The following is a 25,828-nucleotide window of genomic DNA, read 5'->3' on the forward strand; positions in this document are numbered from 1 at the left end:
CTCCCTCCTTCTCCCCCACCTCTTTCTTTCTCCTTCCCTCTCTCCCCTTGCTTTTTTTGTGGCTAATATTTATTGAGCTAAGAACTGTACTCATTGCTTTGTATGCATTTTTTATATCCTGCTCACAATAACTCTGTGATTTTATGTATTTTAGTTCATTGTACTTGAAAACTTATGCTTATCAAAAGATAGTTTTAGGAAAATTAATAGGCAGGCCACAGACTAGGGGAATTAAGAGTAACATATCCAGAATGTTTAGCACACGCTTACAACTTAACATTAACACACACACACACACACACACACACAAACGGAGGGCAGGTGCGGTTAAAAAAAAGTACTGCTTGTTAAGTATTGGTATAGTATCAAAGAATAATATCTACAGTTATCTGAAAAGACTTTCCATGTACATCTATCTGTATGAGGCCAGACTCTCCTTATATACTACAACCAAAACAACATAGCACAACAAATTGGACTTAGAGCTGGGTGCAGTGGCAATACCTGTAATCCCAGCAACTCAGGAGGATCACAAGTTTGAGGCTAGCCTGGGTAACTTAGTGAGACCCTGTGTCAAAATAAAATATAATAATAATAATAAGATGATGATGATGATGTCTGGGGATGTAGTTCAGTGGTAGAATGCTCCTGGATACAATCTCCAGTATCATACACACAGATGAATCTTGAAACAGAAATAAGATTCCAGGGGCTGAGGATGTGGCTCAAGCGGTAGCGCGCTCGCCTGGCATGCGTGCGGCCCGGGTTCGATCCTCAGCACCACATACCAACAAAGATGTTGTGTCCGCCGAGAACTAAAAAATAAATATTAAAAATTCTCTCTCTCTCTCTCTCTCTCTCTCTCTCTCTCTCTCTCTCTCTCCTCTCTCACTCTCTCTAAAAAAAAATTAAAAAACCAGTTATTTGATCAATGTATATAAAGTTTAAAAAAAATTAAAAAAAAAAAAGATTCCAGTTGTCTCCTATTAAGGAAATTTGCAAAGAAACTTGACATTAAAGAAATTTTTTTTAAATGTGGGACAGTTTTTAAAACAAATTTGTGGAAGTTTGTTTTAAAAAGTGGAAACAAATTTGTTTCATTTGTGAAATACCGTTTTTCACAAAATATTTTTGTTAAAATCTAATGGATTTACTGTTTATTATATTTTTGATGCATTCAATATTTTTCAATTTCAATTTCTTGTATATCAATAGATAAATTCAAATAAACAAAAACCCCTTTGGGATTCTCAACTTTTGGAAATGTTAAAAGTCCTGAGCCCAAAGGTTAGAGAATTGTTATGTTAGCACTCTGTGTAAACACTTGTAGTCACTGGCATATATTAATGAAAGGTAAGTCCTCTAATGAAGTTGGTGCATGAACATCAGTGTATTCTGGGATCAGTGGTACCACCAGATTAGTATATAAAGGTATAAAGTCAGACATATAGGCGAGAAGCAATTGTAGAATACTACACAGTGCTCTGCTGTCTGTGACCAAGCCTGGGATGCATAGTATTGTTAAGTACCTTACCCAAATGAAGTTCTCCAGAGAGACCAACAAATGTGCCCCTATGCCTGTATCCCTATTTTTGGTCTTTCATTTTGTTTCCAGGCTTTTAGAAAGGGCTAAAATCCTTGAAATATTCCAGATCATGTACGTTTTTATATGCTTTTAAGTTGATCTTTGGATGGTAGCCCTTAGGTGACTTCATGGTGGGGGTTGATCACCAAAAAATCCAAGGCAGGATTAGAGGGTCAGAACTTCCAGGCCCACTCACAGACCTCCTGGGGGAGGAGAGGAGCTAAAGGTTAAGTTGGCCAATGATTTTAATCAGTCACGCCTATGTAATGAAGCCTCCATAAAACCCCAAAGGACAGGGTTCAGAGAACTTCCAGGTAGTTGAACACGTGGAGGTTCCTGAAGGGTGACACCTCTAGAGAGGGTATGGAAGCCTGTGGCCCTTCCCACACCTGCCCTGTCCATCTCTTCATCCACTGTTCCTCAATGTCCTTTATTATGTCCTTTATAATTAACTGGTAAATGTTGTATTTCCCTGATTTCTATGAGGTACTCAATAGAAGCCAAGGGGTAGGGATGGGAATCTGATTTTTAGCTGTTTGGTCAGAAGCACAGGTAAACAACCTGGGGCTTTTGACTGCCATCTGAAGTCTTGGGGACTGAGCCTTCATCTTGGGGGATCTGACTCTATCCAGGCGGAGTGTTAGAATTAAAATGAATTAAAAGATACCCACCTGGTGTCCACTGTGGAATTCTTGCTTGGGGTGTGAGGGAAACCCGTGTACATTTTTGCCTGCAGTAGTCTTCTAGGTTGATTGTTCAGTGACAGTAGAGGAGAAACTGAGTTTTGGCTTTTTTAGAAGAGGCTTCTAGAAAGGTTTGTTTTCTGCTGCGGGAAGCAACCTTGCACTGTTCAGGAAGAACTGTGGCCCTACCCCTAACTAGTATGATTTCTTCTATCCTTGCTTTTCTTCCTTTGCCAAGGCTGATTGGGTCAAGAAGAGCCCTTGACTCCAAGGGAGCCATAAGCTGACAAGCAGCCTGGTCTGCCCTGAATTGGCTCAGCCCAGGTTAAAGCCCTGGCACCATGTGTTCAGTCAGATTCTATATATGGATTTCAACTATGACCTCTTTATATGAAGGTGAAAAACAGCCAGGGTGCAGAGAGTGAGCAAGTGCTCACAGTCACAAAGAGGTCACCAGGCAAGAACCCAGGGAGGAGAAACTCCAAGAAGAGGGAAACCTAAGACAGACATTAGTAAAAGCAGAGAAAGGAAGGCTGGGTCATCATCAGTGTGGGATCCAGGCTCCTGCTGCAGGCTGGAGAGCAGACTGCAGTCCTAGTGCCACCTTGGCTTCTCAGTTCTTGGCTGCATTTTTGATCTGGGCAGGGCCCTAATTGTCATCTGTATCCTTACCATAAACCTTCGGTACTTGTCACCCAAGGAAGTCTTTCTCTTCTTTTTCTTGTTTTTGTATTTTTTAGTTGTAGATTGACACAGTACCTTTATTTTATTTATTTGTATGCAGTGCTGGGGTTGAACCCAGTGTTTCACATGTTCTGGACAAGTGCTTTTCCACTGAGCCACAACCCCAACCCTAGGAGTCTCTTTCTTTCCATGAGAGTTTAAGGTAAAGAAAGGTAAATGGAAGTTGGCTAGTGTGTATGTGTGTGTTTTGTGGGGGGATGTCTAGGGGTTCTTATTGGAAGAGGTGAAGTTAGTAAGGCGTGACAGGACTTGTCTGTACTTATGGGGACATTTTAGGGGAGTGCTTCCTCCTTCCTCTGCAGTAAAGAGGTGGAGTCTCTACCTTTCAGAATCTTGGGTCTTCATGGCAGGATGGGGTAGGTCTGAGTAGAAAAGTACTTTTAGAACATACTCTGGTAAGCCTGACTTTTTGTATTTTATCCACTGGTTTTTAACTTAGAAAGGTATAATATTCCAGGTGAGCATGAGCTAGGATTTGAAATTCAGTGGGCTAACTAATTCAGGAAGCTAACTAACTCATTTCTCTCCACCTTCATAAAAGGTTAGCTTACGGCAAGCAATTGCCCTTACCTCTCTGTTCCCCATCTATAAGATGCTGGTAATTATAACATCAACATCTCCCTTGTAGTGTGGACATGACATTTACATGAACTGAAGTATAATGCTTCTAGCAAAGATAAATTTATTGAGTGCCTACTGTGTGCCATATACTCGATATTTGGAATTATTCTACAAAACAAGATTGAATTGGGATTCATAGGGAAGTGCTTACAGACATGACCAGCATGTGGTAAATATCAGCAAGTGGTACCCATTATTGTTACTATTACTTGAGAGGTACACCCAAGTTCAGAAATACTGGAACAATCAGAGTTAGCCAAAGGGGGATGTAGAAATGCAGGTTTCAGGCAGAAAGCTTCCTGAGTGTGCCAGTTTCAGCATGGAATGCTGTCCCTGTGGAGCATAGGCCAGGCCATCTGAATCTGAAGTGGGAGTCATATACCAGGCTTTCCACATGCCCTCAGCATTCACTGATTGTGACCTTCAGATTCTGAGAATAATTTATATATTTAGCTTGGCAAATAAATGGACATCTTTTGTCAAGAAGCATTCATGTTCATGACGTGTACGAAGAAGGTGTTTTTTCAAACTTGGTCGCATGTTAAATTGTGAACATGCGTTTTTTAAAAGTTCACAATATTACTAATACAGAAGCTGCAGAAACAAAACAGTAGAAAGAAGAGCCAGTTGTCAATGTCTTATTAAGTTCTGGACACTTATTGAACGCTTATGACAAGTAATAGTCTAGCCCATGTGCACATTCTAATGCTGATTTCCGTGTGCAATTTTTTGCGTAGAGGGGATCAATTTGTCATCCTCTCTGTTGGTGTGTCTCTACATGTAACCTTGTTTGTGTTGCCCTTTTCCTGGGTCTCACAGTTCTCATCCTTCTCTTGTGATGGCCATAAAATAAACCCCTGCACTCTTAAGTGGTCATTGGCTTAACTTTTCATCCAAATACTAGACATTTGGGTTGTTTCCAGGGTTTCTCAGTTAGGAGCATATTTGCTATAAGCATTGTGTACAGAGAGCTTAGTCAGCAAGTTACTAAACACCTTCTGGAATGGGACTCTCTGCCAAGGTCTTTGAAGTGACATCAACTCATTAAATTAAGAGTTTCAAGAGCTGGCATTCAGGATTTCCTGAGACAGCATCTTATTCTTTGGCTTATTTTGCTTCACACATTTAGTCAGCAGATATGTATGTAGGAGTGGGCATGGTGGTGCACACCTATAATCCCAGATACTCAGGAGCCTGAGGCAGGAGGATTGCAAGTTTGAGGCCAGCCTGGGCAACTAAGCAAGACCATCTCAGAAAAAAAGAAAGAAAGAAAATTTTAAAAGGCTGTTGATGGAACTCAGGGGTAGAATGCCCTTAGGTTCATTTCTCAGTATTGAGGAAAAAAAGAAGACATGTAGTGCATGGAGGACTTGCAATATGCCGGGAGTGTACAGGCTCTGGTGAGCAAGGTAGAAAAGTCCCTGGGTGCATACAGCAGCCAGTAGATGCAAGATGAAGCTGTGGGCATGAAGGTTGTCATGGTGGCTCTGCTGCCCCATAGGCACAGTTGGTCAGATTTCTGGGTAAAAGTAGGCCTACGTTCTAGGGGCATTACATGTCCAGAAATGACACATGGTAGCTACCTTACTGCAGATGGTGAAGTTAGGGGCAGTCAGAATTGTAGACTATTAGAAAGCAATACAGATTTTATTATTTCTGAATTAGGTGGAAAAAATGATGGATAGTGTTTGAAGTTGCTCTGTGTAGTTAAAAGCACAGGTTCATGAATTCAGATGGTTCTAGTTTTGAATTCTAACTCTGCTGTAGACTTTTGTTTGAGGGAAAAAATGTTTAAATCCTCCGATCCTCAGTCTCTTTATCTCTAATTTGGATATAGTATTTTTGTCCTCTAGGCTGTTTGTATCCCCAGTGCCAAGTACAGAACCCAGCACAGGACAATGTACCAACAGTTGGTTGTTAGCAGGGAAAAAAAAATTGTTTTTTTCTTGATTTGTGGAAGAGTGGTTAGATATGAATGGGTAGAGTGACAACTCTGGATTGAGGAAGACCTTGGGCCTGTGATAAATATAAAAAACTTCAAGGGTAAATAATTATAATTATCATGTACTGATATTTTTTTAAATGCCTGAGGCTGGGTGTTTTTTTTAATATTTATTTTTTTTAGTTTTTGGCGGACACAACATCTTTGTTTGTATGTGGTGCTGAGGATCGAACCCGGGCCGCACGCATGCCAAGCAAGCGCACAACCACTTGAGCCACATCCCCAGCCTATACTAATATTTTTTAATTAAAAAAGAGTAACTTATATTTTCTCCATTAGCCAAATGTTTACTAAGCAAAATTTTCTACTTGTAAGTCAGAGGAGACCAAATTAAGAAGGCGTAAGCCCATCTTTTGTCCCCTCCTATTTATGAAGCCTATAAATAACAGAAAAGCAAAGCAGATGAATTGTAACCCTAAGGGTTTTCTCCACATCTTCAGAAACTCTGGAAGAGGAAACACTTCTGCTATTTGCCATTGAAGACCTATGCTCTTCTTACCCTTTCTATCCACCCTCTTGGTTGTGTTAAGTTGTTAAATTTTAGACTTGCTTTCTTGTGGTCACCTATGACTTTCACAGTTGTGTGCCTTATGACCCAGCTTCAATGTGGAGAACACAGGAGGCTCCTGTCACCGTGCCCCTGTCTTCAGTGAGGAAACGAAACCTTTTCCCAGTATCCTCCATACATTGCCCCTGGGCCTCCTTGGGTAGGGCTCCACCCTTCCTGAGTTCTCAGCTCACTCCAGCAAACCTGGACTATTAGCAGGGCAGTGTTGAGGACTGTCTGCTGGATGGCCAGTCGTAGTGTTCTCACATTTTCACACAAATCAGGAGTAAAAGAGAAAGTCAAAACATTAAAGTTCATCAGGTATAATTTACTTGTAAGATTTTGATATCTGTAATAAGGGACTAGGTTTTTGGATTCTGTTAGCTTTAAGCTGAGTAGAAATGTTTTTGTGGCTGTGTGTCTGTCTGTGGTGTATGGGAGTTTTGTCTGCTCCGCCCCCCTTTTGGAGATGGCAAAAGAATAGAGGAGTGAAAGTCAAATAGGGAAATATTTTCTTGGGTTAGTGCTGGGCCTCTGAAATGCTCCAACCCTGACTAATGCCAAAAACTGTATGCTGAAACCAGCCAAAGGACTGCTAACAAAATACTTCCTCAGCCAAGCTGAGTGAAGAGAAAAAAAAATGTAAAACAGTGTTTGGGGAGGCTAGAGGAGGGGGCAGGCTGGAGGGCTGGCAGGGAAGCTTTGCAGAAGAGTGCAGGAATTTGGGGATGTTCAGAATGTCACCAGTGTTGGTGGCTCTGCCATGTTCGGTGTTCAGAAAATGGAAGAAGAAAGGAAACCATTCCACAGCCGAGAAGGATACAAAGACTGCAGTCCAGAGTTAAATTACACACACATTATAGGAATCCAGATTTGTGATTTAAAGAAAGAAATGAAAGTGTTTTGGGGAGAGCTTTTGACTTGGATAACAAAATGCTTCCTTCATAATCCATATCTACCATTTTTCTCTTTTGTACAAACCACCCAACAGCTTAAATTCCTAAACGATTAAATAGAATTCCATGTCACATAGAAACTTTTAAGCTCTAAAGGAATAGTTACATGTGTAAGTAAAAGTTCATCAAGTTGCATATGATTTATTGCATTTTGTTTTAATTGAGGAGGTCAAAGGGCAGAACTGATACTCATCAGTGTTTTCTATTTGTGTTCTCTCTGATGTTAGAATTTGACCAGATTCTTGAACTGTACTATGTCTGAATTATTTCTCAAAAATTCATGACTAAGAATATCTTGTTTTTCTGCAAGAATTCCAAAGTCTTGCTTATAAGATAGCTGCAGAAAGATTATGTTTTAAGAAAAGGAGAAAGGAGACAGTAGACAATAACCAGTTGACTGAACTCTCTGATGCTGAGGCTTGCTAAGAAGCCAAGCACAGGAAAGGCGAAATTCATGGAGAAGAGATGGTAGTCTTGTGGGTTGACATTCATTGTGTCCCAGGAAAGAAGGCAGAAGACTGGGAAGATGGCTGCCTCTTGAGGCTAACACTGCCACTGAATGCATCATGATAAATGGGGATCATTCATGAAGGAAAACACTACTCCTCTGAAAAGCACCCATATTGGCCAAGTAGCCAGAAAACCCAATGTATTGGAGAATCCTGGCAGGACGGATTTATAAACACTTCTGTGTCCTCTCTGAGGAGTTTTCTTAAAACAGTACTTTCTGTGCTCTTGTTGCGTGGAATCATGCAACAAAAGTAGTGTAGCCTGACCACTCGGCATTGAACTCTGAGCCAGCTATATTCAGAAATAACTGAAAGAAACTCCACCATTACATATATAAGGCAGACAGGACCTTCTTGGCTTGGTTCTGTGAGTATTTTTTTAAGGGTAACAAAGCTTGAAGTTTTTAGTAAAAGAAAAACCACAGAAAGTGCCAGATGCTTAGCAAAAATTTAGGTACAATCACAGTTTTCTATGCATTCAACCATCACACCATTGATTTTCAAGGCAGGGGGTGGCATAGGGCACAGTGGGGTGTTTTGGAGAGGACAGATGACAGACTACAGGGGAAGTGTGTGTATTTTTAAAATCACACATTATTTTACAATTCACTTGGGAGAAGAGGAAATATTTATTTTCATAATACAAACAACAGAAAATCAAGTTCAACAAAATATTTCTGGCCAGTTAAGAATATGCATTCATTCAGAAATAGAAAAAAAAATATTGAATGCCTAGTCTGTGTCAGACTTGCCTTAGGCACTGGGGGCACAGCAGGGAGCAAACAACGTCCTTTTCTCGTGGAGTTTACATTCCAGTGAAGGGGAGGCCTCTTCACTCAATACATAGAAAATAGAGTGCCAGGAAGTGCTAAGTGCTGTGAAGAAGAGCAAAGCAGGGCAAGGGAGTACAGAGTAGGGCCGTTCTGAAGAGGGGCGACTAGACCCCAAGCCTGTAGGCAGGGAGGCTGGGAGTTGGCAGGCCTCTGTATCTGTGGTAAGAGTTCAAGCAGGAGAAAGAACACGTGTCAAGGCCCTGAGGCAGAGAATTGGGGGTCAGTATGGCTACGTAGAGTGAGTGGAGCCAGTTCCTATGGGGGCCTGTGGGCCCTGGGGTAGGCTTCAGTGGTGTGCTAACGGAACTGGAGTTCTGAGCAGGGGAGTAAAGTAAATGACTGACCTTCCCCTGCTTCGTGGAGTCATCCTAAGGCAGTGAGCCAGAAGGCAGCCCAGAATCTAGGGGCCTTCTGTTGCATCTAGGCAAGAGGTGCTGCGGCTCAGACCAGCAGGGAGCAGAGGCCATGTTGAGACATGGTTGGATTCAGGAGGTATTTTGGACACAGGGCTGACAGGATTTGCTGATAGATTGATTGACTGGATGTGGAATTGGTGAAAAGTGAAACAAAGATGCAATGAGAAGTTGGGCTTGGAAGGGCAGAGCCTTGTGGTATCCCTCTGCTGGGGAGCCCAGGAGAGGAGCAGCTTGGGGAGATGATGAGCATTTGGGTGTGTCCATTGTTATATTTGAGAGGCCTGATAAGGGATGAATTACAAGTCAGTCAGATCTGGAGTTCAAAGAGAAGACTGGGACTAGAGACAGAGATTGGAGAGTCATCAGATGTGGGGGAGAAGAGAGTGTTGAGCAAAGAAGCCTGAGAATGCAGATTAGTTTCCCAAGAAGGCAAGACAAGGGTGTACCAGAATCTGGGTAGGGATAAAGTTTTTATGGTTATCATACAGAGTCTTAAAAGGTTAAGAAAGACTGTCTGATATCATCAGCATCCACAGCTCTTCCTGGAACTGAGAGAGACACATTCACAGGAATGAAAGCCAGCTCTGACAATAGAAGATAGATAGCAGCTATATTTCTGTTAATTTTATTATTTATTTGTAGTGCCTCATGAATGCTAGGCAAGTGCTCTACTACTGAGCAACATCCCCAGTCATGTAGCCTAATTTCAGAACTAACTGTTCTGTTACCTTTCTCCTAAGCCACTGTGAACATTTTAGTTATAGATAATTAGAAATAAAATAAGCACATCTAGGGCTACCCCCAACCCATTTATTGAAAACCTCTGGTGTTCAAAGAGCTAATTTTTATAGGAAGGAAAACAATACATAAATAAAGTATAGCCCATGCAATCAGAGGCCCTTATAATCAAGTTGTCAACACTGATACACAAACAAATGAGAAATAGGAGACCCCTAAGAGAAGGGTTGAGCATGGAAGTGGCTAGTTTCACAGAATGTTGATTGCCCCAGCCACCTTTAAATCCCCTCCCAATATATGATGGGTGACAGTTTTTATTTTGTTTTTAGCTCTGGATTTTTGTTGTTCTTTTCTGGTACAGTAAAAATATGCTTGTATACTCCCCCAAAGCATGGTCCACAGATTTCTACGTAATTCAAAATGTATGTAAAATGGGAAGGCCCATGAGAACGTCTAATGGTACAATCGACACTTTCCCCAGGAAGCACAGGTAGGTGCAGGAACAGGTGGGTGGTACTGGTGTGCAGTTCTCCTCCTGTTGAATTTTGGCCTTGAGGTCATATTGAACACAGCTGGGTTCTCTGTTAATGTTAATAAGCTGTGGATCTCTTAATTATGATATAGGAGGAAAACATGAACAAAGCCTTGGAATTGCTGTATCTTTCTTACTCCTTTGATTGTTTTCAGTGACCAACCAAAAAAAAAAAAAAAACGAAAACAAAAAAAACAGTCAGTGTTCCACCATGTTTTTGTGGCTGTAGTTGAAGACTAAACCTTCAGTCGAGTCAGAGAACCCAGATCAGGGTGGGATGTTTTTCAGCCCACCTGCTTCTCATGTGAACATGGATCCTGGCGGACATTGCTCACTGCCTCACCCGGGAGGTCGGCTCTTCCCTGTCAGAGGAAGAGATCTGGCCGAGTGAAAACAAAACCTTCCATGGCTTGTTTTCCTGGCCTGGATGGGACAGTGCCCTCTGCTGCATCCTGCCCTGCTCATGCGGCCTCACTCTGTGTTCTGGAAATGACCTGAATATTTCTGTGATGACTCTATCTTGGTGTCTGATGGAAAGTGTGTCATGAAAAAAAGGGATGTGATTAGAGGACTAAGCCACATGGGCAAAATGATTATTTTGAACAGATAGCAAAATCTGTTACCCAGAATACACCAATAAAACTGGAAGTTTTAGAGGAAAACATAACTATGACATATATTACCAGTGGGAAATACTGCTAAATATTTCTCAGATTTTCCCCCATTTTTGAAGCTAATAAAAATACAGCCCTGTTTTCTTATAATTTTAGATTTTTCTTAAGTAGCTCTATTCAAGTGTGGTTGGATTTCAAAAATACTTTTTCACCAAGAACTAACAAAATGTGTTGGATATGATTGCTTTTTGTCAGAGAAAGATCCTAAGGCTCATGTGTTCATCCATCCTGTGATTCTCGCCAAACAGCATGAGGCCTGGATGACCTTGGCTCAGCTTCCTGGGGTGCTTTTGGAGTCAAGGATGACTGGTAGGCCGTTGGCACAGATCAGCTTGAAGTCTTCCTGGATCTTCTGCTGACTGAAAGCCACGTTGCCTCCAGTCATTATCCCTGTTGTAGGAAAGGAGAATTAATTCTTGAAGCTCTTGCTTCCTTTTTTCAAACAAGGACTGTGAGCAGCAGCTGAGTTCCATTGCCTTAGTCCACAGCCCTGAAGGAACACTCCATCCAGTCCAGCCTGTGTCTTATCCACAGTCCCACTCATATTCTCTTCTGTGATTCTGTGTGTCTCAGTTTTCCACTACCACTTATTTGATGAAGATTTATCAGCCACCTTCTGCCTGTCAAATATTGTCATAAAGTGTTATCCTTTTGTGACTATTGATTGGAAACTGTAATGTGTTCTTGTTGCCTTTTAAAATTTTTATAACTCTTGAAAGTAAGACTCTAAGCCATTGCAGCGAGTGAAGCATTATAAGATCCCTAGTTAACCAAGATATATGAAAGTACATTTGCTTTCTATATCTAAGTAGACTAATTTATTTTAGGAAAATTTTTCAATGTCAGAAGCTAAAGTTGAAAGAGATTTGGTTAACTCTCAGTTAATGACAACACTCCTCTGGCTAATTGATGTTTTCTAAAGGCATTAACTATGTAATTCTTGAGTATGAGAGATAGTAATTACTAGGCCTTCAGTTAGTCTGATGCTTTGCAAGTATTATTCAGTATGGATTACTGCAGATAATGGTGAAGTCCCAGAGAGGCCTCCAAGCTGTTCCAGAGGATTCCATAGCTCAAAGGGTCCAGGTGAGCCTAGGTTGAGCATTGTGGGGGTCACACTTAACACCCCAGTTCCTACACAAATACCTAGATCACACATCTTATTGCCCACTTCTTGCACTTTACAAACTCAGAGTTAGATAACCAGCCATTTTGGCTGATATGACACTGGAGGGGATTCCTGGGATGGGGGACTTTCAGTGCTAAAACTGGAAAAATCCCAGGCAAGCTAAGATGAATTGGTTCCCAGTTCAGAATCAGGTTCATTTAGCAGAAAGGAATATTGTACTGTCTTCTCAAATGAGCAACTTACCTATAAATGGAGATAACTCCCTCTCCTCCTGCATTTGTGATGAGGTGCGCTCACTGTTCCCATCTGCTGGGTTGGGTAGCTTATTGGTTTTTCTGTGGACTTGGGACCAGCATTGTCTTCCTTGAGGTTATAACTGTGAAGCAGCATGTTTTCTTGCCCTCAGGAGGCCTCTTACCTAAAAAGACTCTGACTCTTCCCTCTTGTCAATTCTGGATTCTTCCCATTGGTCCCATGGTTCTCACTATAAAGTTACCTGCTTAGGCTTTGCCTGACTGTTACTTCCTATGGTAAGGCCTGTCTCCCATCGGGAACTTTTCCCCCACACTCTACGCTCCTTGCAGCCCTCAGGGTGCATAGAGACCCTTTTCCTCTTCTCTGTTAATCCTGTTCACGTTTTAGTGTTGATATTGCTTCCTCATAGAAGCCTTCCATGATCATCCCACATATAGGTGAGGTGTCCTCTGTATTCTCACACTCCTTGTGCTTACTGCTGTGAGATTATATGCCACTAGATGTTAGTTATCTGTATGACTTATTGTAGTCTTCTTGAGGAAGAGGGGCATTAGAGGGGCATTATATTGTTCTCTGTGTATCCCCCAGCACCATCTACTCTACCAGGCACATAGTAGATAATGGAGCAGGGTGGTGGAAGAAAACCAACAAGCCACAAACCTCCTTCTTCTACGGTTTGCTTTGGTCTTGCCTTGTAATCTTGCCTTGTGGCTATTGGTCACTGTTCATCCAGTTCTTCTTGAGATACAAAACACACTAGATTTTTCTCAAAAGACTCAGCCCTCTCCATTCAGGGACCACCATCCAGAGTAGTTAGGTCTTAGCTTGTCCTGTAAGGCATTGGGAACTTTATGAAAATACTTGAAATGGCCAGCTCAACAGATAAGGGTTACATAAACATCAGTGGGAAAGTGTAGGACCTAAGAGTGTATTTTGTAGGTGGGGCATCAATGTTATGTATATTTGTATATACATGGAATAAAATTATTTCTAACCAGGCTCCTTGGGAGGCTGAGACAAGAGGATAGCAAATTGGAGATCAGCCTCTATAACCTAATGAACCATTGTCATAAAATAAAAGGGCTAAAGGCTGTTTTTCTTCCCTGGGTTGTGCTTTTTTCCCGCTGTAAGCGAAGATGCAGCTCAAACCGATGGAGATTAACCCTGAGATGCTGAACAAAGTGCTGGCCCGGCCAGTGGCGTTTCGTTGACATACTGGGGTTGGAGGAGGATGCTCTAGGCTCGGTGCCAGCACCTGCCTGCGCGCTGCTGCTGCTGTTTCCCCTCACTGCCCAGCATGAGAACTTCAGGAAAAAACAGATTGAAGAATTGAAGGGGCAAGAAGTTAGCCCTAAAGTGTACTTCATGAAGCAGACCATTGGGAACTCCTGTGGTACAATCGGACTGATACATGCAGTGGCTAATAATCAAGACAAGCTGGAATTTGAGGATGGATCAGTCCTGAAACAGTTTCTTTCTGAAACGGAGAAGATGTCCCCTGAAGACAGAGCAAAATGCTTTGAAAAGAATGAGGCCATTCAGGCAGCCCATGATGCTGTGGCACAGGAAGGCCAATGTCGGGTAGATGACAGAGTGAATTTTCATTTTATTCTGTTCAACAACGTGGATGGCCACCTCTATGAACTTGATGGGCGAATGCCGTTTCCAGTGAACCATGGTACCAGCTCTGAGGGCTCCCTGCTTCAGGACGCTGCCAAGGTCTGCAGAGAGTTCACTGAGCGCGAGCAGGGAGAAGTGCGCTTCTCTGCGGTGGCCCCCTGCAAGGCAGCCTAGTGCCCCGTGGGAGGCACCTGGCTGTTCTCCCCTCCTCCATCCATCGTGAAAATACCTCCCTGCCAAGCAGTCTTCAGTGCTTCAGTCCTTGTGAAACACGGCTGTCTCCTTCCACACGCTCGCTCCTCCCTCCACCACACCTGAGCACTAGCGGAGATCTTGAGCCAAGTTGGTGTGAGCTTCAGAGGCGAAGCGTCTCCCCACTGTGTGTCTTGTTCCTTAATAGCTTAATGCTTTCAATGGCAACTTTGGTTTGTGTCTAAGTTAAGGCCTTGGATCCGGTTTAATTGTTTGTCCTTAAAAGAAATAAAACTTTTCTGCTGATGAGAAACTAAAAAAAAAAATAAAAAAAATAAAAAATAAAAGGGCTAAAAATGTAGCTCAATGGTGGAATGCTTGCCTAGCAAATACAAGGACCAGGATTCAATCTCCAGCACCACATACACAGAAATAACAAAATTCTATAGTGACAAATATTTCAATAAGATATGTAATCTTCCCCTCAGTTCTGAAGATCTGATGGCTCACGGACTGTACTGTATTAAATTATGAATTTTAGATGTCTTTGTTTTATAATTTGATCCAGATTATTTTTCTTTCTCCTTAGTTAACATTAATTACTTCCTGTGAATTTTCCTAATATTAGGAAACAGCTATTCCAATTTTTTATGAGTTTTTTCCAGATGCTGACCAAGACTGGATTCTTGAGGAATGAGTTATATTGGAACTTGCAAATAAAAGCATAAACAGATATTTCTGCAGAATTTTAAAGATTTTTCAAGGTTGGAAACATTTGGATGTTCTTTAATACAGGTTGCGTGGTTTAGCTAATGCAGACTTCTGGCCTAAGAATGCACCAGAACTGTGTCATGATGAGGTGCTTGCCAAAAAATGGAGTGATATTGCAAAGAGCACACAGTTAAGACAACTTATACCACAGTGCTTTCAATGCTTTTATTTTAACCAGACTCTGCTTTTTCTTTAAATGGCTCTTAACTATATAAAACTCTCCTCCCTCTCCCCTCCAATGCTGAATTGGTGTAGGGTGCTTGATAATTTAAAAAATACAACTACAAATAAAAAGGGTGTCTTGGGTACTTATCATCTACTTAAGAAATACAACATATTCTGAAATATCTGTGATAAAAGGTAAAAAGTAGAAAAGTATAAATTCAGGAGAAGAATGGTTTCACTGAGCCTAAGGATGAGGGAATCCTTGGGAGAAGACATGGCTTTCATCCAGATTTTTTTTTAAATAATAAAGGAAAATTTAATTTAGGTCTGAAGGTATTTAAATTATTTTGCTTGCTTAAAAAGGTGCATAAGGGTGGTTCATTATGTAAGCCATCATTTTTGTAGATTTACTAAATTCTAACTTTTCTTGAGCCTTCAGAGCAGCGAACCTGTTGGTTCTCTGATGCTTTGTGTAAAGGCATTTCCAATAAGAAATGCTATAGAATTGGTACTCTGAATAATAATCCATTTTGCACAAAATCATTTGACCTCACAAGCTTCCTTTCACAAGAATCCTATGGTTCAAGAAAAAGAGACTCCAAAGATGGTCTTGGCCAAATCCAGCATTCAGGGACCCTGCCCAAGACATCAGACTGGTCTGTATCCCAGTTTCCTCTGATGTTCATTGAGCATTGTCATACTCCCCAGCTCCCTCACAAGGCTTGCTATGAAAGTCAAAGTGGATGTAAATGGACTTTGAGAAGCAAATCAAAAGCCAAATGGTTTGCCAGTAAGCAATGCCATAGCTCATGAGGTTTAAATAAAATGTGGCAATTGCATATTATTTATTAAATAGCATATAAATTAAAAGATGTTTATATAAAAATTGCAAAAGTTTGAGGAATGCATTTGTAGCAAATACACATTAATTGTGGATGATCATGGACTATAAAGAAGTCATTCAAATTTATAATATCAAGACTCTAGTCCATGAATGAGCAAAAAATATAAACATTATTTTTCAAGGTAACAAACTATGAATAAATAACATGAAAAATATTTATACTAATTATCTTAGAAAAGCAAGATAGACGTCACCTTAACAATACCATTTTATGTATAAAATATCAAGATCTTAGGAACTGTTCATTATTTTGTTGATATTATTATTAGTAAAAACCCCTTTGAAAAAAGCAAAAAAAAAAAAAAAGTAATTCTACTGCTAAGAATTCAAGGGAGCTAGAAAAATAAGAGAAAGGAATGAAACAGCTAAAGCCCAGTGTGATTGTATTTATAATAACTAGAAGTAACTTAAATATTCAGCATTAGGAGGGTGATTTAGTAAATTGTGGCTTTTCAACATGAAAGACTTTGAATAGGTGTAGAAATACATACAAAAACATTTAAAATTTAAAGTGAAATAAGAAAAATAGTAGCCATCATTCATGGAGTTTGGCAGTACATGCTGACTTTTTTCTTTTTAATCTTTATAGCAACTAATATATAAAGTATTACTAGTCCATTTTACACTTTAGAAAATTGAGGCTTAGAGTTCAGTTGCCCAAGAGCAGCTTGTTAGCTGAGGATTCAATATTCACCCTAGAACAATCCACCTGCAAAACCTGTACTAGGTTTATTACCAGTGGCATATAATCTGCAGACAGAGTCACATAAAAACACATATGTCTATCAAAAGTAATAGGCAAAAATAGATATCAGCACTAACATGGTGGGAATACAAGTAAATTCCAAAGAAGCTTGCCATACTTTTAAAAGTGCTACTGCCCTTTGAGTAGAAACATGGGGGAAAAGATAAGTTGAGTGTAATAATATATTGTTTACTCTTGACTTTTAATATAGTCTCTTAAAGTGTAAAAAAATGGAAATATATGTGTGCGTGTTTTTTTTTTAAGATTTCACACTGAATTTGGCATTATCAGAATTCCTTCCCTACTCTTCAACTCATCCACACATTAGTTGAGAACATACACTGCCAGATCCTCAATTAAGAACAGAATTTTGGTCTGTGCATTAAGAATCCTGACCAGGTAGAAGAGTCCTGAGGAACAGCCCAGACCAGCTCTTCCAGCCAGGAGCTACGGGGTGGTTTCCACTTGGTGAAAGTAGGCCAGTTCCCCCTCTCGGGTGTGCCGCCCTGGGACAGAGCCTTTGCACAACAGGGAAAAATGTCAGCATTTTGCTTCCTGCTGTCTTTTAGCTTTGGAGCTCAGGACTTAATTTGTGTCTCTTTGACACGTATAGCATTGCTTTATAAAGTCATTATACTTGCCAACAGCTAATAATAGATTTCTCTGATAGACTTAAGTATAAGGTTGGTTTTTCTTTTTCTTTTTTTTTTTTTTTCAGCTTGATCTCACCTTGGTGGAGCATATATCATTTATTACTACAGTAGGGTTCTTTATGTGCATCAAAACCCCTTTTACATCTGTTTTGCCATTTGAAATAACATTATATCAGAATTTACGTGTGAAAACAAATAGACCTGACAGTGGAGGTATCTCCAGAGTTGGAAACATTCTACAGCATCCATCTCCACAGAGTCCATTCAGGGTCACTCTTGACTTTGTTGGTGGGGAAATGGAAGCACACATAAATTAAATTACTTGTCCTGGTAGAGAAGACAAGCTAGAAGCAAGGCCTGTAGATTCAGTGTTCATGCCACTTCTGCCCACAGTGTCTATTGTCCTTGAGAATTTAAGTTAGATTTGAAACAAATATGTTCAGGCAAATCAGAATCCAATTGCCATGTAAACTAAGATCTTCCAGGGCTCCAATTTTATAGTTCAGTAAACTTTATAGTAATAAAGGAATCCAAAAGGTTGTCATGTATGTTATAGATAAGCCCTGATTAGTAGAACTTTTACAATGATGGAAAAAAACCTATGTCACTCCACATAGAAGCCTCTTCGGTGGCTACTTGACCACTTGAAATGTGGCTCATATAAATGAGGAAGTGAGTTTTTAATTGTACTCAATTTAAATTTAAATAACCATATGTACTAGTCTCTATTGGACAGTACAGTTCTAGACTTCTTAGTGCTTCCTGGTCATCTCCCCTTGGATGTCTCAGAGTTAACCAGGTCAAATCAGAATTCTAGATTTTCTTCCTCACTCAACCTGTTTCTCTCCTTGAGCAAGTGAAGTCATCATTGACCCAGTTGCTTGAGCAAAAAGAAAACCAATTTTTTAACCTTATTCACTGTTGTATCTCCAACATCTACACTGTGCACAGCACGTTATTTGCATTCAGTAAAGCTCTCAATACTAGCAAATTAATGTTGTTATTTATTACCATCAGGGAAGGAGATGAGCTAGCTAGAGTCAAACTATAGATTTAGAATTTGATTGTTAATGACAAGATGATGCTGATATCCATGTATACAAGAAACTAGCGCAGGGATATCTTATAGTCTGGATGCATGGTATCTTATATTCTGGAGGCCATGGAATGGTGAATGTTATGACTGATTTTATGTATCTGTGAGAGGTGGACTTGGCCACAGCCTTGGTATACAATCTCTGATGTGAGCTAGAAGGTGCTCTTCTCTCTCTCTGAAGGTCTTCATCTGTCCCAGATCTTGAAACTTTTGTCTTTTCCACTATTTAGAGAAAGAGAAGAGTGTCCTCCTACAAGGTCACTTTTCATAGTCATCCAAGAGGAATTTAGAAAGTAATGGAAAGAAACATACCATAGAATATTAGGGCAGAGATGTCCAAGCCATGTCCAGGCAGCCAAAGGAGATTTTTCAATATGTGTCTTTTCTGGCGTTCTTCCACTCTGACCAGCCAGAACCATTGGCATGCTATTACTTAAGATCTCCATGCAAAGTAGAATGAGCTGATGATGAACTCAGTGAAGACATGATCAAGTCTGACAAGCTTTGGGTTACTTCTTTTCCCTTCATTACTGGGTGATTATCTCCTTGGCAATGGCTGCGTTTAAAAGATGAGGTTAAAACTTGTTTGTTAAAGTTCACATTCAGAGGCTCTTTACCCTGATGTTTTTGTTTTTTTTTTTTAAAGAATATGCATCTTTAATCTTTTATTTTTTTATTGTCTTTTTGTTGTAGTTGGACACAATATCTTTATTTGTTTGTATGTGATGCTGAGGATCAAACCCAGGGCCTCACACTTGCTAGGTGAGCGTGCTACCACTGAGCCACAATGCCAGCCCCCCTGGTGTGTTTTTATTCAGCCCAGTTTGTAGCCCTGTCTCCCATCCTTCCCGTGCTGTTCCAGTGTTTCCCTGTGTGCACCTTTATTGAGCATCTACTATACACTAAACACTTTGCTAGGTCTTGGAGAGACAAAGGTGAGTTAAAAGAATGATTCTCAACCATCAGGGATTCTATAAATAAGTGAGCAGAGAAACCAGTACATGAAAAACTGAAACATAGGAATTACTTGAAATAACAGGAAGCATGAGGGCGAGTAGTATAGATGCTGTGGAACCTAGTTGATGGCAAGTACAATATAGCTATGAAGAGTACAGGCTCTGAACCAAACTGTCTTGGCTCATGATCTGGCCCTGCCACTTACAAGCCTATGACTGTAGGCTACTGAATTAACTTCTGTACCTCAGTTTGCTCACCTGCTAAATGGAGCAATAAAATCTACTTCATAGGATTTCTGAAAGGATTAAAGGAGTTTGTAAAGCTTAGACATAGCTCCATAAAGACCAGCTTTTATTGTTATCAGCAGTAGTACCACACAACTGTCAACTGAACTGAATGAATACTACTTGCTTCCGTTACCACAAGGTTGTCCCTAGGCCAACTGGGTAGTTCACAAGGCTTCCCAGGGGTGGTAACTTTTGAACCAAAGCATGAAGGTAACCTGATGCTATAGGGAAAGGACATTTGACAGAAAGAACAGAATCCTCAAAGACACCGAGGAGGATGGGGGGTGGGGGGCATTTAGAACCCTGTTAATAATTCTAGGTGGCTAAGATGCCCGTGAGGAGCGCTTCAATGTGGGGCAGGCACGAGGTCATGGGAACTTTTTTAGACAGGTTGAGGAGCTTGGATTGGACTATAAAGCCCAGAGGAGGCCATGGAGGGGTTTTCATCAGGTTCATTGCTCACTGTGTGAGCTGGGTGGCAATATTCTGCAGCATGCTGAGCTCATGGCCTGTGATTCTGCAGCATCAATCACTGATCAATTGACCAACATCCTTCCAGTATGATTTAGGCATGGAGTGCCTGTGTGGATCTGAGTTTGCTCACTGAGTTTGATTTTGGGGGTTGAGGGAGGCCTGTGGATTAATAAGGTGAAAGAGGATATCTTTGCTTTTTTTGTTTTATGTACTGAGAATTGAACCCAGGGACACACTGAGTTACACCCCAGCCCTTTTTATTTTGAGACAGGATCTCTCTGAGTTGAACTTGGAATCCTGCTGTTTCAATCTTCTGAGTCACTGAAACTATAAGCATGGGACACAGCGCCTAGCACACAGGATGTGTTTTCTTGTCTACTTGATTCTTCTGTCTGAACTGCTGAGACTGATGCCAGGGTTGCTATTTTTCAGACCCCTTGGAGAGTCTAATGAAAGGTATAGGCCCTTCCCTCTGACAGGCCACAAAGACAAGTGTTTCTAGAGAGCATACCTTTCGCTCCCTCCTTCTACCCTAGTCATCCAAACAGGCCCCCTCATCTCTCACAATCTGTCTGACCCCAGGCCTACCTGTGGTTTTCATGCTCCCACTCCAGGTTGGTTTTTAATTTAATTTGCCAGCACAGCCAGTACCTCTTCCATCTACTGTCACTGCTGTTATCTAACCGTGTTATCATGAGAGCAGACTTTGGATCAGTTGATGGTTATAATTAAAACCGAAAGTAATGATCTTATTTTGAGCTGTTCAAATTTAATTGAGTGCATAGTGGCTATGAGTATGCTCTAGAGGGAGACTCTGTTACCACCTTATAACCTCGGGTAAGGGACTTAATCTCTGTGTGCCTCAGTTTCCTCAGCACAAAATGGGAATGATGATGTACTTCATAAGTTTTTGTGAGGATTAACTGAGGTAACAGGAACAAGAACAGGCCCTGACATGTAGGAGTGCTGTATAAGTATTTGCTGTCACTGCTTTATGATTTTTATTAAAATGACACCATAAAATGGGGTAATGATGGATTACTAGAAGAAGGAAAACAGGTGAATAAAATCTCCATGTGTGCTGGACTTGCTTTGGAACCTTGCCCAGTACCTGAAGGCCAAGAACATATTCCCTAAACCTATGCTGTCTAGTGTGGAGCTACTAGCCTGAGTGGCCAGCCTCAGTCAAGATGGACTGGTTCTTAAAGATTTGGTATGCAAAATAGAGGCAGGGGAGGATGTGGGGAGATGTAGCAGATATGCATAAGGTAGCAGATATGCAGGAAGAGCAAGTCTGGAGATGTAATGTAGAACATGAGGACTGCAGGTGACAAAATCCCATTGTATTGGGGACTTTTATTAAGTAAGATTTTTTGCTACTCTTGTCACAAAAGAAGTATGTGAGATAATAGATATGTCAATCATCTTCACAATACTAACCATCTTACTATCTATATCACATGAAACGTTCTAAACCTGAAATATACACAGTAAAATTTATTCAAAAAAAGATGTAAAATATCTCAATTTTTATATTGATTATATGTTGAAATGATAATATTCTGGATAAATTAAGCTGTGTTAAATATGTTATTAAAATTAATTTCACCTGTTTCTTTTATTTAATGTGGCAGCTGGAACATTTCGTATTGTATATGTGGCTGGCATTACTATTTCTGTTGAGCAGCACTACCTGAAGCTCACTGTTACCAATAAGACACAACCTTGTGTGTTTTTACATGATCCAGGTGGCCACCATTGGAAAGCCTGGTGTGGACCAGTAGTTGGTTGGTTGGTTCCACAGTGGTAGCCATGTCTTGGTCTTAGCCAAAGGCAGCTGAGGGACCAAGGCAAGAGCAGCAGTAAGGATTTCACTGACTTGGAGGGGTTTGGATGAAAACACTACCATTTATAGTTATACGGCCTCAGACTTCCAGCACTCCCTGAAGTAGATGAGAGAATGTTCTCTGTTTAGGAAGTTGAAATACGTAGGCGAAAAAACACTCCCTATTCCATTTTGGAGCCAGAAAAAGCTTTGTTAATCTTTAACTAAAAGAATAAATACTCAAAATCATGGCAGTCACTTGGGATTGAAAGCTCACTCTTTCCAAGTGTGACTGACTTATGGAATGTTTTGTTTAATTCTATTTCAGATTCGTCCTACCATTAAAAACCTGAAAACGTTGGACCACACAAGTTCTTACTGGTAAGTTCTCTTTCATTATTAAAACTAAGTGACCATATGACATTATTTTTGAAATGACATTCACACTTCTAAGTTAGAAGGATCCCAACCAGTACTATGACTAGATGTCTATTTATTTGCACATTTTTTTTTTCTTTCCCAAATGATTTACAATGTTTTCTTGCCTTAAACAGCAACCCATGTTCTTTTGCTAAGAACATGGGCAGGAAAGAGATTCATGAGTATGCCAAATGCCATTAAAATAAAGACTTTTTTTTCCTTTTGGTAATGAAACTATTTCCAGGCGTCTGTTGATGGTCTGCTTATTTCAAGCAGTATCCAAAACAATAAAGTGTTTCTTTAGCCAAGGAATTCAGACAGTTCCTTGCAGTGTGTTGTAATGAAAATTGGCTCACAAGCTCCAAGATAGATATTAGGGCTGTACTCCTATTGCTTTTTTTTTTTTTTTTTTATCATCTGTCATCTCACCTAAATATGATTGTTGTGTTAAAAGTTTGGCAGTGGTAGAAAACATCCTTTAGAGCTAGAAAAGTAACGGTGGGGAGGGATACCAGGGATTGAACTCAAGGTACTTGACCCCTGAATTACATCCCCAACCTCATTTTGTATTTTATTTAGAGACAGGGTCTTACTGGGTTGCTTAACCGCCTCACTTTTGCTGAAGCTGACTTTGAACTTGCAATCCTCCTGCCTCAGCCTCCTGAGCCACTGTGATTACAGACATGCACCAACATGCCCGGCTATTAATGTGCTTTTTAAGTGGAGAAGTTTTGGGGGCTTCTTGGGGCATCAGTTCCTGATAATACAGCTGTACTACTATGGTGTGTATGAGTTAGTTTTTGTTGCATAACAAACCACCCCAAAATTTACTTACTCAAAATAGCAGTCATTTATGTATCTCCTAATTCTGTAGCTGGTTATTGATTTGGGCTGGACTCAGTTGTGATTTGTCTGATTTCAGCTAGAAACTCTTGTGTCAGGTCCAGGTCAGCCAGCCTTTGTTTCTGGGATTCACACTGAAACCCAGCTGAAGTGATAAAAATGGCTAAACCACCTGCCTCATCGCCCTTCACGATACTCTTAGTTTGCTCATGTTGGTGATTGGGCAGGGTGTTGAGAGACAGGCACATATATCTTGAGGCTGAGGTTCAGAACAGGCACCGCAGTGCTTCTGAGGCTTTCTGTTTGCTGAAGCAAGGTCTGTTCTAGCCTGGATTCAATAGCTGTAGCTATAGGCTCTCCTTTTGATGAGAGTTGCTGCAGAATCACAATGCAAGGAGCCTGGTTGCAGGGAGGAGAAGAAAACTGTAGTCACTTTTGCCACCTACCATCATGTTTCTGTGTCATATGAAAACAGCTTTGTAAAATTTAGAAGCGCATAGACAGAGAGAGGTCTCAGGTTAGACTCCTGTCTCCCAGCCCATCCCTTCTCATTCTGGTGGTCAGTACCCTATAACCCATCTTATCGTTTGCCATCTGGCACACAGTCAGTTCAGCAGGTTCCTAGGTGATCCTCCCAATCCAGGTGTTTACCCTTCAGGCCTCCCTTCATTCTGCATAGTACTGCCATACCAGTTGTCCTTCAGTTTATATTTTAAAATGTTCCTGTGCTCAGAAGCCATCCCTGCCTTTCTCCTTGCCATTCATCACACCAACCTGGGCTCCTCTCTCTGGCTTCTCCACTCTGTTGCTCACCTCCTACCGGTCCCTTTATTCTTGCCAGACTAATCTGTTCATCATCTCTCTTGAGGGCATCTCATTTTGATTATTCTTTCTCCACTTAGAAATCCTTCCCATTTTGTGAGGCCCCGTAGAATCTTCCCTCCTCTGTAATGCGGTCTTACTCCTGACGTCTGTGATCTCATTCACTCTGACCTCCTTCAGAACTGAGCTGTATCATCAGTGGTTCACTCTTCTTTTACCTTGGCTAGTCTTACTTCCTCAGTTGCTTTGTTAGTTCTTCAAGAAGGTCACGTGTGTCTTCCTCGTGGTACCTCGCACAGAACTGAGACTCTAGCAGGTACACAGTCAGCCAGAAGCACCATGGACCAGCAGCTCATCAGAATCACATGGGGCACCTGTTGAAATATATAGACTCATAGTCCTTCCTCTGGGTCATCCACATTCGTTAAGTGGACCCCAGGAATCTTAAAGCCCTCACATAATTCTGATGTGATGCTGTGCGGTTGGCAACTTGTTATGGGGAGAACAAGAAATTTATGCAAAACCTGGCTTTGAGCCTGGTTCTGGGACCTTACAAATCAACCTCCCTGAGCTTACAAATCAACCTCCCAGTTTCCCCAGCTACAAAATGGGAATAATATTTAGCTTGATGATTACTAGGAAGATCAAAAAGAACAATGTATATAAAATGCTTTATAAACCATAAAATGTAATTAACATAGCATTAATTGATTGTGGATCTCTAGCCAGTATTATGAAAAAGACAGTTACATGCATGCTGGAAGTGTAGGAATAGGCAGAGTGGTTGAGTGGTAACGGAGGGAATGGTGGGATTAATAGTCAAAGCAGCAGTAGTAATAATTATTCTTCTGTGTACTGAGCATTGACAGTATGTCAGGTACTGGGCTAACAGCTATACATAGATTACTTGAGATAATACAGGCAAATTGCCCTGTTCACTTGCATCTATACCATTTTTTACAGTGTATTCACCATTAGTGAATTATTCCAGTGGTTTTTTTAACTCTTCAAAATTCCTTGTTAAAATGTACTGGTTCCTGAGAAAGGAAGGGCTTTTTTTTGTATCGGTCATTGACAACTTACAGGCAAGTACAAGGTCCTACAGAGGTGTGAGACCTTTGATTTGGTGGAGGACTTAAGAAAGGGAGGGCAACCCAGAAGAGAGGGTAGGTATGGATGCCTGGGGATGGACCTGAGAGTGCCCAGCTACCCAAGCAAGGGTGGAGCATGCAGGCGATAAGCCAGACAGCAGGAAGAGGAGGAGAGGACTAGGATGTTTGCTGACGTGGCAGTTTGGCTGAGGGATATACCTGGCCCACCACCCTCAGACTGCTCAGTTGGAGCTTCCCTCTAATGACCTCCATAATAGCGTTTGTGAAATTGTCCTCCACTCGTGTTTGTGACTACGTGTGTTTTACATTTTGATTGCCATTGATCTAGACTGTGTGCCTGTCCTCTGCCAAAGATTTTTCAGGTGTCTTTTAAATAGTCATATAACGTAATGGGATTCAGAAAAATAAATAAGGAAGGAAATGTATGGGGAAAAACAAGTAGGATGAAGTCAGAAATAAAATTAGGTCCCAGTATGTGATGGGAGCCTCTTCATTTGGTAGCAAGTCCCAGTCTTGTCCCTGGTCTTCTGCACAGTCAGTACCAAAAGGAGAACTCACACAATTAGCAATTTATAGTGGCTAGGAGGAGAGAAAAAGCACACTCATTACTCACAAGAAGCAAGGTTAATTGTGATTTAAGACTCCAGGAGATTCTACAGAGTGCTCATAAACATGATAGTGCAAAGGGTAACACAGAGTCCCTACAGTAGGGAGAATA

The 25,828-nt window shown here is 40.9% G+C and overlaps 2 protein-coding genes across 4 annotated transcripts in view; both read left to right on the forward strand.

The window, feature by feature from the left end:
• GNG12 (G protein subunit gamma 12) overlaps window positions 1–25,828 on the forward strand; it is a 124,388-nt gene that overhangs the window by 30,020 nt on the left and 68,540 nt on the right. For all 3 annotated transcript variants that reach the window (XM_081305675.1, XM_081305676.1, XM_081305674.1), the window contains exon 2: window positions 22,242–22,294. The gene's annotated coding sequence lies outside the window, so the exon portion shown is untranslated. The remainder of the gene's footprint in view (window positions 1–22,241; window positions 22,295–25,828) is intronic.
• LOC308656673 (ubiquitin carboxyl-terminal hydrolase isozyme L1-like) lies at window positions 13,361–14,314 on the forward strand (the record flags this gene model as incomplete). Its single annotated transcript, XM_081307979.1, is given in 2 exon segments — window positions 13,361–13,413; window positions 13,415–14,314. Coding segments are annotated over 2 exon segments (657 nt in total). The 3' UTR covers window positions 14,019–14,314.

This window comes from Spermophilus citellus, assembly GCF_964194105.1.
Source record: "Spermophilus citellus genome assembly, chromosome: 9".
Classification (NCBI taxonomy): Eukaryota; Metazoa; Chordata; class Mammalia; order Rodentia; family Sciuridae; genus Spermophilus; species Spermophilus citellus.